This window comes from Conger conger, chromosome 4, assembly GCF_963514075.1.
Source record: "Conger conger chromosome 4, fConCon1.1, whole genome shotgun sequence".
Classification (NCBI taxonomy): domain Eukaryota; kingdom Metazoa; phylum Chordata; class Actinopteri; order Anguilliformes; family Congridae; genus Conger; species Conger conger.
The window spans coordinates 58,398,007-58,410,895 of NC_083763.1; the positions used below are offsets into that span (position 1 = coordinate 58,398,007).

Sequence of the window (12,889 nt, forward strand, 5' to 3'; positions counted from 1 at the left end):
AGGAACCAATGGGCGGACCCGGAAAAATAATCATCATAATAATTGGTATGGAATGAATGTCGCTGAAATTTACCTTTTCCTGTGATGATTCACAGCCTGCACATCTAAGGACTGATGAAAAGAGAAGATGCCGGGGAGGGAGATAAGTGGCAGCTTTGCCCGGCATCATTAGCGCGGTGAAGGAGTCCTAGAGGCCAGGCGCAGTGCATGATGGGAATGCTAGCATAAGCCGGGTGGGAGGACTTCAGAGGCCAAGGCTGCATGGGCTGCTTGAACAAAGGCACATGAGCCGTCGTAACTGCGCTTCAAGTCAAAGACAAATACCACCTTTTTACTGACAATAACAGAAATATTAGCCCCCCAAAAATGAATTGAGCAGGTGCATGTATGTGTACATTTGCATGCTGCACCATTTTTAAATAGACCCATGTTATTTTAAGTGACCTGGCACCTGGCAGTCTGAAAAGGTGCCTCAGTCCCAAAGCTCAAATATGTATATTGTTAAACAATGGAATTAAAATTCTGGCAGTATAACATTCCTCTGGCTCATGAAATAAAATTAAAAAAATAGGAACCATTGATAATTCATCTTTTTTTTTCTAATTAAAAAATGTATTTGGGTAATAAGCATCAACATTTTGTAACCTTTTCCTGTCAGATTTACAAAGCAAATACTATAATTGCTGTTCCATTGAAGCCCACAAGAGGGCGCTTTAGATAAGCAGCAGAGTGCTGAAGAGATTCTGAGGAGAAGGTTTGCTTGCTGAGGAATGAATCCCCAGAGCTGCATCAGTCATTGAGCTTGCATACTTACCGCAGGTTCTTCTCAGGAAATATGGGGAGCCGAAATGGCAGATTACCCATGCAGCCACACAAATCACACTCACAAGGGTGGTTGCCTCAAAGTCTATCACAGGTAGCACATTTTGCTTGGAAAACCAGGGGACTGGTATACTTAATTTATGATATTGCGAAATCTGGAAGACAATTTCTGCCGCTGCATTCCACAGAGCAGGCAGAAGTGATGAGCTGGTCAGGATACCTGGGTGATATCATCACTGATCCCAGGGGGCAGACGGGACATTTTTTTTGCTTGATTTTACTACCGAAGCTAACTTTACTCAACCCTCTAAACTGAGAGTTGCTTACTATTTTAGTTACCCCCAAAACATTTTTGGAGTTCAAAAATATAATGTCTTATTGTATAATTTGTTTAGAAGTGAGCGAAACACGCAGGAAAAAAATGGAACAGACAAGCTGTGAACCCTGGTCTCCTGCATGAGAGAAAATCAAACAAACCGCAACATCGAATCAGCTCCAGGCTAGAGCTGCCTTTTAGGTATACGAGGCTGCTCTGCTGCTCAGCAAAAGATTGATTAGCAAACATGCAGGCGTGAGATTACAGTGCAAGATAACTCTTTTTACACGACTATCTGCCCCCAGGGTGCTATCCAGCACAAAAATATAGCTTACTACAAAATACAACACCCATCAAGGCATGTCTACAGCCAGCAGCCATACTGTCAAACACCCTGCTCCTACCCACTGGCTGAAGCTAAGCAGGTGCGGGCTTGGTTAGAACTTGGATGGGTGTTTGCAGTGCTATAATCAGGAAGGCCCTTAAAGCCTCTTAATATTCCTTCGGTATTGACATCCTTTCCATTTTCCTTATTTTTTTTCTTTAGCCAGGCATTGTGCCCCTCCCCTGTAGGGTTGGGGTATTCTCAGTCAGAACTTTAACCTTGCTCCTTAAAACCCTAAATCTAAGTCCTCCGACTTCAGACTCCTCTACTGACAAGTATGGCTGCTCATTATCTGTGAACCACATATTTTTCTTCTTACGGGCGTTCTTACTACCACCTCGATGGTGTGTGCGAGGGGTTAACAATGCATTCCTTCTTAACCCATCCCCCGTCAATCTCTAGGGCCGGGTCCTCGACAGCAGTGTTGGTTGGCCATTACGGGGCGGTCTCAACTCTTGTCAAATAAATCCCAATTCGCCAGTACCATGATAGGGAGACTGTGCCGTCTGAGATTTTGTCTTCCGAATGTGTTCTTAATCCAAGGTCCTCACTTGCTGTGGTGATTAAAGATGCCATGATACTTTTTGCAAAGAGTAGGCGGCTGTTCCCCAATGTTTAGGCTAAAATCCCAACCTGACTCTCTCAACCTGCCAGCGAATAATCCCCTGATTCTGGTGCAAAAATGGCTGTCGTTGCATCACCCAGGTGGGTGCTCCACATTGGTGGTGGTTAAGGCAAGTTTCCCCCTCATCACCAGTTGGTGATTAAAGCACTATATGCAAGGAATTAATGAATCTATGGAGCTGTTTTTTACTCAGATCTCTAGACCTGGTGCAGAACGTGCCTCATGGGTTCTCAGTGACAGCTGACAGCTGCAGATCAGTGCTTTTCCCTGACCTGCCCTTGTTCATAGACAGGGTTTCCCTCATGAAAGAGACACGGCCATTTCCCCGTATGCCATCAGTGCAGAAGATCGGTCACCTTTGATATTTAAATCTGTTCTAAAAATTATTCCACAGGAAAATCAGACAGCACATTGATGGGCCCTGCACTTTCATCACTATTACAGACACGTGATAATGAAGCATCTATGGTTTCTGCTCCATGCTTCTTTCCCGAAAAACAACCCAGCTCATATTTGTAAAAACTTCTACAGTGATTAGCCTGGGTCCCTGAAGTTAGCAATCTTAGTAAATCAGTGATAAACTTACTGGTTACAAACAGAATAAGGTGAATTAATTGTGCTCACAAAAGAGGAGTGCTACAATTAAAAACAGCAGTAAACTTATCAAATGAACATACAATATTTACTCTAAAATGATATTTTGAACGTTGAATTCCATTATTTTATTCTAAAAGCTGTTGAAGTTTCTGTTCTTTATTTCAGGGCTTGGGAAAGAAACTTGTGAAATGTATTTGTGACATAAGCCTATACACTCAATCAGGCTGCTATCAGATTTTACTGGTTAGCTGGTATTTGCAAGCTGCAAGCTTAATTTCTTTGTCAGATCAATTATAAGAACTCAAAAGGCCACACACACATGCTGTAGTCTATTGAATGAAGGACTCTTATTCTGACTTTTCAAATGAGGTAAAATGCTGTAATAATGTAAAATTGCAGTAGGCAATACTGCTGCTGATGTATCACATGTTTTATTCCATTATGCCATTTGCAGATCAATTCATTAAAGTTTGGTTTTGTAAATCTTTTGTTTGTTTTAATCAGAGATAACAAAAATACCGCATTAAAGTGAAGGAGTGAAGTTAATGTGTCTAATCATCTGTTGCAATGTTTCATGCACACAGAAGATAAAATGCATGTACAACAGACAGGGCCTGGACAAAACCTATACTTGGGTCAATGACGATAAACAATGTCTTCCAATGTTGAACTACTTTAAACAAAACCTATACTTGGGTCAATGACGATAAACAATGTCTTCCAATGTTGAGCTACTTTAAATAACCCACACAGTAACTGCCTTGTGTTTGTCATTGGAGAGGAAGACCCCATTGTTTTTCACTTTTCCATGTTGAATCCATGACTGCGGCCAATGTGGAGCCGAAAGCCATTTGGATTACTGTGAAACAGCCATTCTGAGCCTTCTCACTGAGGGAGACCACATAACGTGTGAAAGTATAGCAGTCCGTGGGACATAATAAAAGAGAAATGAGTCACTCTCACACCTGATAAATTAAAGGAATGCGTCAGAATTGCACCAGGGTGCTCATAAGAGGACATGATTAACACCCCGAATATTCCACCAAAGAGACCATTTGAAATGTACACACTATTTTAAGTTAGACATACTACAGTGGCATACTACAGTGAAAGTCCTACATCAAATAAATAGGCTGGTGTAATCACATTTTTTCAGGAATTGCCTAGAACCACTGTGCCGTCAATACATCTGCTCCTCTAAATAATTAACGCGACAAAGTCTGGCTTTCAAGGTGGGGCATTAGTATTATACCCTGGAGCAACACATGGAACCTACACTGCCTCAGTAAACACACAGAATGACTAATGTAATGACGTATTTCAGAAAATAGTTATTGTGTAGGTTAGTCGCAACATAATTGTGCAAACTAAGACCAGTAAGGGGTCAATGTTCACATTTTATCATGAGAACCAATTTGCCCAGTTGACGCTCATATACAATACGGTTTACACTGAACATAAATTGTGTGTTTATATAACAGGCGAAATCCGGCAAGGATGATGGAGCCGAGATCTCCCCGTGCTCCTGAAAGGAACAACAGCCTATTCAGGTTTAGGCGCATGCCCGTACCCACAGTGAGTGGCTAACAACCGCCTTTCAAGTCCAAGGAAATGATGTCACTCACAACAGCCTATGTAAAGCTGTTGAACAAACTCTGCTTTAGTACAGTTATACTTGATTTTTAATGAAGTGCCAGTCTGACTCCTTGCATTCAGACTGAGATTACATCTTTCTAGTAATTGTACTCAATGTTCCAACCAAAGCATTCATTTAGCAGGTACTTGTGTCCAATGACGTACAGTGGAAGAGAAGGCTAAGAGCGAGCCTTGTGACTCACACATGCTTATTATGGGATGCTATGGGCCGGGGATTGTTGGAGACAGAGTAACATCAGAGGCAGAAGATACAAATATCTTGCAGTGTCTAGCAAAAGAAACAGTTGTTAAACTGCAACATAGCTATAGGAAGAACTCAATGCAACTAGAGAGAAACAGTTTCCCAGACTACAGTGAAATGAGCAGATGTGTATCTGAAAGAGCCCTAGCGACATGCTGTTAACAGGCAGAAAAGACACCATCAACACTGGAGCATGAAAGCCTGGTGAAAGGTTTTTTCACAGAAACACGTCCTTTTAGACCAGCCGAGCATAGTTGCAAATGCTTGTGGCTGGGGTGTTACCCTATAGGTAACCTATTGTACTCTTAGCCAGCAATATATAATTAATGTGTACCTTTTGTTGCTTGGAAAATGCCATTTGTACCCAAAGAGAACATCACTGTACTCTTTCCGGGTACATTTGGGAAATTTGATCCTACAAAACTGTACCTCCGCTGTGACTTTCTTTCTGGGAGTGTAGTTGCATCGAGTTATTCCCATAATTGTGATGCAGTTTTATAAGACCTTCTAACCACATCACATCAGATTTCAGACATCCCCTGCATAAGTCTTTCCAGCTATTACCATCAGGCCGCCGTTACCAAGTTCCCTCCATCAGGAAAAACATTTACCGAAACTCACTTATTCCCACTGCCATCAGAACATTAAACAATCAATAACAACCCCCCCCCCCCATTGTTTTATTTGGCCATTGTTTTATTTATTAATTGATTGATTGCAGGAATGCTGTTTTGTGTCAGGTTTTAAACAGGTCTGTTTTTTTTGTCTCTGATTGTTGAGCCACGCTGGAGATGATTTTCTGTCATGTCAGACAATAAAGTTTTTCTGATTCTGATTCTGATTCTGATTCTTTTGTCTCTGATGTTATTCTTCTTCTTGCTGGTCTTCTCCAGATAACATGACTTCCTATCAGCTGGACCGTTCTCAGTGTGTACTGAACAATGCACCTGGATCTTAATCTAAATCTTCTCTACAATTTCTCACTGGGAATAAGCTTGCCACAATATGTTTACTTGGCTCTGCACTTCCAAGCCTAACTCCTTCTTTGTCATATTTTAAAAAAATGTAACACACTACAGGCCAATTGTATTAGGCTACATGGGGATTTTTTAAAATTGAGCTAGATACAATTTCAGTCAATTTAACTACCCCTCCACCAGCCTCCTACCCATTCACATACACATTCTAATCAACAGAGGATAATTTTAGGAAAGTCGTGTCTAGGATGATTAACAGTAAAAAAATAAATAAAATAAATGGATGTCATTTGTAGGTAGAAATTCCACATCAATTAACTGAAAAAAAAAAAATCCTGTAACAATTTTAGATTTGTAATCAGATTTGTTTGAGTGCACTTTCTTAGCTTTTATTTGAGTTTGCCCCAAACAATATGGAGCTCATGGTAATTACTGCAAGATTACTGTAAATAATTATGTGTTTGTTTGTATGTACACAAACAGTCATTTCATATAGATGCAGAATGGCATGTGTATGGAGTTATTTTGTGCTGGTAATTACCCTTCCAGTGTCTGTCAAAGCAGTGCCTGAGATGCATGGAAAACACAGGCTTTGAGTGTTTGCTTAAGATGACATTCGGAAAAGTACGTGAATGAAGAGCATCATACAATGGTCATGAGAGATAACTTATAATCGCATTAGACAAAGTTAAACAAAAAACTGTCACATTAAAACCATTCCTTTTCTTCATCTTAACCGTCATACCTTTGTAGAAATAATGCCACACAATCAAATTAACATGGAGCCATAGCGTCTTCTGCAATACAAACATATACACCTCTCTACTACGCAGTTTCATGGCTGAAACTGTGATTTATAGCACTCTTCCTTCCCCCAACACGCAAATGCTTCGCTTTATTGTACCGTGGTCTCCCAGAGGGAGGCGGAGGGCTGATCATCTCTGCCACATCACTAAAAAGGGCCAGGCTATTTATGGCAGCTAGAGAGAGCTATGTGCTCACACCACCAGCCGTACACTCGCCATTCGACACTACTGCAGTGACACTTTTGCATTTATTTTGAAAATTGATTTTCTAATGAATAATTGACCGGCCATGCACTGCACAGCACTGTAAATCAACCATGGGAGAAAGCCAGGAGCGCTCTGTACTAGTTCAACAACTAAATGAGCACCACAGATGAAGCAATGAACCAGGACCAGGAGTCCAGCAATACTTCTGCAAACTGGATGTATGCAGTAAGATTATAGATATACATATAATATTATAGGTATACAGTGCAGAGTGCTGGAGCCACAGAAATATTTCATCAACCAATAATGAACTTGTAATGTGGGATAGAAATCTCCGAGCTTGGGCTCTAAGCTTTGTACATAAGGCACCATAAATTAGAAAGAAAATTATAATAATAAGTCCTTGTGAAGGTAATGGGGCTGCACTGACTGATCTCGTCATAGCACTCAAGCAGTGGTCCAAAAGGATTTCTTCAGGTACCAATTCTCACAGTAACCAGATGGAAATGGGAAACTAATAAAGCAAATAATTGATTATTTCCTTGTTGGCTTGATTGCTTTTTACCAGTTCTGGCTTCTTTCCCCAGGGGAAGAACAATGCTATCTTCATCAATAAACAAAAGGAAAGCCCTGTACACTGCATTATCATTACACCTACACAGTAGTACAATATTGCTATGTACAATATACTGTACATGTACAACTATGCCTGTATACCACTATAGTACAGTGTGGCAGCCTTAAGTCTGTGCCAGCTCTCCTGTGGTACTGTGTAGCCAGAGTGGACACAGTGACTGGCTTGCTGGGCGATGCCTCAGATGGAACCCCAGGCTTCAGCTGGAGCGCTCCCTGTGCATGTGCAGGTAGCTCCGTGTGACTCAAGAGGCACGAGTGGTCACTGCATATTGCTGGCCAACACGTTAATAGAGAACAAGAAAACTTGCCCTTTAACATATCCCATCCATCCATCCATTATCTTAACCCGCTTATCCTGAACAGGGTCGCAGGGGGGCTGGAGCCTATCCCAGCATACATTGGGCGAAAGGCAGGAATACACCCTGGACAGGTCGCCAGTCCATCGCAGGGCACACACACCATTCACTCACACACTCACACCTATGGGCAATTTAGACTCTCCAATCAGCCTAACCTGCATGTCTTTGGACTGTGGGAGGAAACCCACGCAGACACGGGGAGAACATGCAAACTCCACACAGAGAGGCCCCGGCCGACGGGGATTCGAACCCAGGACCTCCTTGCTGTGAGGCAGCAGTGCTACCCACTGCACCATCCGTGCCGCCCCTTTAACATATGATAAAATAAAAATGTATCCTCACCACAGAGTTGAAAAAGAATGAACACCCAGGATGAGCAGCTAATTACAACGAGCAGTCAAATAAATAATTCAACATTCTTTGAGGAAGTGCTGTCAAGTTACTCAGCTGTCCAAATGTTGATTTCAGTTGATATATTGTGGTGCTGGACCAAAGTGTCTGATATATGTACGTATATAAGGTACAGTCTGCTTCTTTACTGCAGAATGCTCCTGGCAGCTTTAATTCGAGGGTATTTACATCCATATCCAGTAATCCATGTAGGAATTACAGCCCTAAGTAGCATGTTTTTGTCTTGTAAACATATTAATTCTATCAGAATTAACACAATTGCTACAAAGAAAGCCAAAGAGTCCACATTACCCAAGCACAAACCACAAAGTTCAACATTTCTACATCAAAGCTTGATGAGAAGAATACTGCTGTTCTCTTAAAAGGAAACTTCAACAGCACCCTGGAGATGACTGGCAATGTGCAGATTTAACAAGTGGAAATAAATATCATGTAAACTAAAATACAAAGCTATTTTGTATATTTGATTTGATTTGATTTCTTTTTTTTTCATTTCTAACAAACGCTTGCCATTACTCTATACATCTCCGTCACTGGATTGACAATTCTCAGCCACTAACAAATACAAATGTCATTACCCTTGAGGCTGCTGACTGCTCGTAAGGTTGGCTATTTCTCCTGCAGCCTCCAGGAAAGAATAACATAAATACAAACACCTGACCGGCAGTGGTACAGAGCAGGTTGTAGACAGCCTATTATGACCTGTGTGGGCAGATACAGCGCTAGAACTGGCCTGTCCATAACCAAGAGAAGGCTTGTTACTGCACATAAAAGGGAAAGAGACAGACAGAGAGAGAGAGAGAGAGAGAGAGAGAGAGAGAGAGAGACAGGGGAGTGGGGAGAGGGGAGAGGGGAGAGGGGAACGGCAAGCCTTCAACTGCTCTGACACTGAGCTGAGGGATGGAACTGAAAGGATAATCTTTTCACGCAATGATCAAAATCTTTCTGCAGCCACACACACATAATTAAGTGGTATGTGCAATTGCAGACTGACCATTACACAAGTAGCTGCATTTCCTGTTGGGAAACATACGGATGGAGACAATAAGCAACACATTGTGAAATACAACATTTTATCTGCATACCCAAGCCTATTTGTGCACAGGACATGGAAAATGTTTGTTTCCATGCCACTACGCAATTATATTCTGTTCCTAATGCACAGATATATTAATCACAGGGTGACCATGATTAGCAATTAAGGGTAATTATTTTCCTGAACACTGCACTTTGTGTTTGGAATGGTGGATTAAACACCATTTCCATAATATGACACATGAAATACTTCGTGAATTCACCTTACTCGCACCTAGAGCATATCATATACACAGTAATCTATGAGTATTGTTTTATGAAGTTCACCCAGAACATCTCTTGAGACTACTACGCAGGCAAAACAGCCACAATGGTGTCACTACAGGAAATGTCTCCTCATCATTAATTTATGATTGCTTGCACTAGACAAATAATTGAATGCAAGTCCATCTCATTTATTAAGAACCCGGCATTTTAAATGAGATCTTCTGATGACTTGCATAGCCATGCACCAGCCATAGCTTTTCCTTTGGGCCCTCACACTTAATTCAACATTGTTTGCACACAAAATATTAATTTATGTAAGTATACAACTGTCACTGGTGCTGACAGCTCCCTGTAAACAACTGCATGAGACCTAGGAAGCAAAAAGAGCATTTAAATGCTTAAAATTCTGCTGACGAACACACTTGCCGCACAATATTTTTTGGCTTTAATCTTCGCACAGATTCCAAATCAGTATCAAGAGATTAAAGCCTTTATTACCTGGCAAAGCTTCTAAACCATTACAAGGACAGAACCTAAAGGAGGGGAAATCTGCTTGTTATTGTGCACTGCCATCCCTGCTGAGAACGCATTCAAACTGAGTATTATTAGTAATCTCATTTCGGGTGCTCCTCCATTTTGTGGGAAGCGGTTGACAGAATCCTTCTAAGTCTCAGTGAAAGGTAAGGCCCATGGCGCTAATGCAACCTGACATTAAAGATGCACTCTTTCACTGGAACGTCATCAATTTGTCTGACCCTTCAGAAGCCCAGAACTGTGAAAAATCGTTAAATGGCTCAGATGCAACAATTAATGCATTTTCTTGATTTCCCTCCCTCTCTGTCTCACAGGGCGGACGGCAGCTTTACTGACGGAGTGCTCGGTGCTGAAGGAGAGGCCACCGCCACGGTGATCATCGCTGCCGATCCGCACGGACAAATCTCACAGGCCCTCAAAGGGACACCGCCATCTCCCTCGCTCACAGGCATCGATCCAGCAAGTAATGGGCTTGATCTTCATTTTCCACGATCATGTGTGGACGTGACGGTTCGTCGGCACGGTGGCTCCGTGCTTCAAACTGTCGCCATTATTAGCGCGTCATTATGTTATTTTGCGATTTAGTTCAACGTTTAGTATTTTCCCTCACATGACTCACTACTAAGTCATATGAGGGAAAAAGTACATCTTTGAAGAAGTGCTGCCACCTTTCACGACCATATTCAGAGAGTTGAAAAACTATTTATGTAGGAGAGGAAAAGGAAACTTGCTAAGCTCAGCACCATGCTAATAGGCTAAACTTCATGTCCACTTCTTTCAGCAGTAAATAATTTAACTCCTATTCACATCTGAGGAAATGATTATATTTTTCATAACATAATAAATAATAAATCAATGCTGACTGAACACAGCATAGAGAAACTGGCAATAATATACTGTAGTTTTGACTGAATAACAATTTTCACTTTCATAACTTTGCACACTTTACCATAGCCCCCCCCCAATGAATCAGTGAGCACTTTATTAGGTAGAACTGTACACCAGTTTGTTAATGAAAATATTTAATCAGCCAATCATGTGGCAGCAACTAAATGCATAAAAGCATGCAGGCGTGGTCAAGAGGTTCAGCTGTCAGACCAAATTCAGAATGGGGAAGAAATGTGATCTTAGTTACTTTGACCGTGGAATGATTGTTGGTAGAGTATCTCAGAATCTGCTGATCTCCTGGGATTTTCACATACAACAGTCTCTAGACACTGTAGAGAATGGTGTGAAAAACAAAAAACATCCAGTGAGCAGTAGTTCTGCACTATTAATGAGAGAGGTCAGAGGAGAAGGGCCAGACTGGTCAAAGCTGACAGGAAGGTGAATGCAAATAACCACACATTACAACAGTGGTATGCAGAAGAGCATCTCTGAACACACAACACATCAAACCTCTAAGTGGATGGGCTACAGCAGCCGAAGTGTAAAAGACACCTAATAAAGTGCTCCCTGCGTGTATATTCTGTAGGAGCAGGCAGAGGAGCCAGCTCTGCGGCTGAAGGGAACACTCACTCCCACTCTTTGCGCCGGGCCTGCGGGGTGCTCTGCATCTTGTGCGCCTGGTGGGCCCTGACGATGTCGCGCTGCTCAATGAGGCCTCCCCTCCGCCGCCGGATGGCGTGGGGGCTGACGGGCATGTCGGGGTCCAGCCCCAGCGCCTCCATGGAGGAGGTGACGGCCACGGGGGGCTGCTTGGCCCGCAGCCGGTACAGGGTGTCGAAGCTGGCCGTGCGCAGCACCGGGCTCTCCGGCAGGCCCCGGGGCTCCAGCAGGGTGCAGGAGCGCGAGCCCTCCACCAGGCCCAGGCGGTGCTTGTGCCAGCTCTCCGGGTCCGGGGGCTGGAGGACATAGCGCCGGGGCGCACCGCCGCCCACAGCCACGCCCAGCGGAGGGACCCCCAGTGCATTGTGGTCCAGCAGTGTATGAGCGCTGACTGAATAGGTGCCCAATTCTAACATCCTGGCTCCAGGTGGTCACCATAGTGCTGCAGGGACAAAGGGAGGAAGGACAACAGGGACAGTGTGAGACTGTGGCTATGTGTACTAGAACATTCTCTCAGCCTGGGCAGCACTGACATAAACACGGCCAGGCAATTAGATATGCGGATAATAACAGTAACTACCGCAGCAGACAAACAACTTCAAGCCCTTACGAAACTGGGTTATTTCAGGACAGGGTTAACTTGATTCCACTTTAGGGTCTTCCTTCAAATCGAATCAAATCAAATCAAATAAATGTTTATCTCTATTGTGCCGTTCATGGGGAACTGTCACAAAGACACTTTACAGAGTAACAGAAGGGAAGCTGGGAGAAAACCAGGCCTGAACCTGAATGCAAGCAAGTGAGGTAAAAACAAACTCCCTGGTGGAAAGAAAAAACATATCATATGGTGACGTGAAAGACATTTCAGAAGGAACCTGGCGATGGGGGGGTGGGGCATTCATCCTCCACTGGCAGTACCACACTACCGCTGGTTAGGACTGCCACCCCTTTCACAAGCCCATTAGCATATGCTGGCAAACAGCCTTTAAAAGACCTAAAAAGCCAAGTATTTCAGTACTGTCTGCAGTGAACTAGAGAAACTGACATAGCCATTACCTTAAACTCACTTAAGTACCAGAGGAAATAAATGAACTGAGAGTTGTGTTGCCTTAGGATTCAACTTTCTCATTCTGCCATGGAGTCAAACAGTTGATTTTAGTGATTGATAAGTGTAACAAATGACTTCTGGCACTGGAGATTTTAAATTTCTCTTCATCTTTAACAGCATGGGAGCACATTATGCGGAGTGAATATATTTTCCGTGCTATCATTCATAAGCATCTATTTAACAGTGCATAACCATAATTACTCTGTAATTTATCAAACCCAGAATGTCAACTAGTAAATTAAAAAGATTGAGAAAATAAAACTATGCGAGACAAAAAAAAAACACATCAATCCTCTGGCTTGGAAAGCCGCAATTTATCAGGCGAATCCCAGATACTCATTTGAATTCACGTCTTATTT

The 12,889-nt window shown here is 42.6% G+C and overlaps 1 protein-coding gene across 1 annotated transcript in view; it reads right to left on the reverse strand.

The window, feature by feature from the left end:
• The window catches only part of LOC133126660 (voltage-dependent R-type calcium channel subunit alpha-1E), a 122,602-nt gene extending 110,764 nt beyond the window's left edge, over nt 1–11,838 (reverse strand). Inside the window, exon 1 of the mRNA XM_061239002.1 lies at nt 11,393–11,838. Within this exon, the coding sequence (XP_061094986.1) occupies nt 11,393–11,838 (446 nt within the window). The remainder of the gene's footprint in view (nt 1–11,392) is intronic.
• Between the last annotated feature and the right edge of the window lie 1,051 nt (nt 11,839–12,889).